The sequence below is a fragment of the Sesamum indicum genome, linkage group LG6, assembly GCF_000512975.1.
Source record: "Sesamum indicum cultivar Zhongzhi No. 13 linkage group LG6, S_indicum_v1.0, whole genome shotgun sequence".
NCBI classification, from domain to species: domain Eukaryota; kingdom Viridiplantae; phylum Streptophyta; class Magnoliopsida; order Lamiales; family Pedaliaceae; genus Sesamum; species Sesamum indicum.
The window spans coordinates 528,422-530,343 of NC_026150.1; the positions used below are offsets into that span (position 1 = coordinate 528,422).

At 38.2% G+C, this 1,922-nt stretch overlaps 1 protein-coding gene across 2 annotated transcripts in view; it reads right to left on the reverse strand.

Moving 5' to 3' along the window:
• Positions 1-432, reverse strand: part of LOC105163067 — a 3,418-nt gene extending 2,986 nt beyond the window's left edge. The window contains exon 1 of one of the 2 annotated variants that reach the window (XM_020695030.1): positions 50-432. In XM_020695030.1, coding sequence (XP_020550689.1) covers positions 50-205 — 156 coding nt within the window. In that variant the 5' untranslated portion in view covers positions 206-432. The remainder of the gene's footprint in view (positions 1-49) is intronic. The other variant, XM_020695029.1, reaches the window with a different exon arrangement.

Consider the following 1,922-nt stretch of genomic DNA (forward strand, 5'->3'; position numbering starts at 1 on the left):
TAATTTGGGGGGGGGGGGGAAGCAAAAGGAGCTGGAGAACGCATCATACCTCGCTAAGATAACGCTTGTGCGAGTGAAGATTATCGACATAAACCTCATCCTCGGGATCCCTACCTCGTTTAATACTCGGCGACGCCACCCCCGCCGTTGTCGCCGTCGGAGAGGAAGAAGAAGAAGAAGCGGCGGCGTTACCTTCCGAGCCCATATCTCTAATACGTCAAAGTAATTATTTTATCCGCTCACTCCTGTCACTTCAACACATTTCACCAGTCGATCAAAAATTTCCAACTATTCTGTAGACATCAATACATAATTCTTGTTCAGCGAAGGAACAAAAAAAAGAAACAAGAAATTGGAGAGAGAAAGAGATCGCGAGAAGATTAAAGTTGAAGGTAAAAGGGCCGAAGAAGTTGATTACTTTGTTTACTTTTTTCAAGTTGTCCAGTTAACGGTCCTGGAATTCGGCCTGTCGTTCCTGATAAACTCCTCCTTCGAGAAGCGTGTCGGAAATTTATTGGCTCAGGCCCAATTGTAATATTGGGCCTGGGCTTTTCTTTCCTAAGCCCTCGATCCAAACCCAGATCTAATCAGGCCCATTTAGTAATAGGAATGTGAAATCAGAATTTATTGATATATTTTTTACTTAAATTTCTAGAAAAAAACTCGAAGTTGGCTGATTTGTAGGCACTGTTTGTTCGCGTTGAAAACGAGCGTCGCTCCCTTTTTTAGCAAATAGGGATAGACACACGTAGCCAAACAGGGAGTTCATAATTAGTGAAAAAGGGGTAGTACTGTTTAGGTGAACTACAAGACTTCACAGTTGTTTTAAAACGTGTTCATTGTATGGCAACAAATGCGATACTCACAAGCAAAGCATGTTTTACTAATTTGAGCACGCTTTAAAGTCCAATTCTATCCGTAAAACCTAATTTTGGAAAGGCAGTAGTACACTGTAGAGGAAAAAAGTAGGCATTTCGCACTCCATAGCTAAAACAAGTTCCACATTGTTTGTTAGCGATTTAACACGTCCAAGTTTGTGAATTGCTCTCGTAATCTTGACTAAAGAAGAAAAATCACCTCTAATCATTTTAATTATGTCATGAATATTATTTATATTTAATGTAATTTGTAACTCGATTGAGGTCCCTTTTGTGTAAAGTATTGTCCCTTTTTATTTCACGATTTGCCTATATCATCAGTCCCCCAAACAAAGAGTCTTGGAAAGATATGTGGCCTCGTTCCTACAAACGGTGCCCACTGATAAAACTTGTAACTCAATGGCATCCCATGTGTAAAATATTTTTCATTCTGACTTCACAAAAATTTAACAGATTTAATATGAAAAGACATTTCGTTAGAGAGAAAAAGTTGCTCAAGCTTCTTATATGCAAATGATGTGAGACGCTTGTATAAATCAATATTATTAAAATAATTGGAATAAATATTTAACTAATGGAGATAATAATAATGATATATGCAAGCGTCCCACATTGATTGCAAACTGGAGCTGGAGTGGCTTATAAACCCCAAGACATTCTCTACCTAGCGAGACGTCTTTTCAAGATAAAATTATAAAATTCATACAATGTTTACTGATCGAGTCCAAGCCTCATGAAATAATAATGGAAAAGAGAGAAACATATAGCCTAGTATTAAAAGGCAGAAATGAAAAAGAGAGAACGTCCAAAAAGGTACAATCACTCATTGCTCTTAAAAGGTACAAGCGTGGGGCAGATGCAGGGTGCACCTACCAAGAGCAAGATTCATATCTAATATTGCCCATGTGAGGAGTAGATGAGTAGAAGAAAATGGCGTCATAAACGAAAATTGCACGTCACTCACTTAAACCTAACACAGACACAGAAAGGGAAAAAGAAAATAAAACCAAACAAACATACAAAAGGCGAAAGCTCACATGGTGA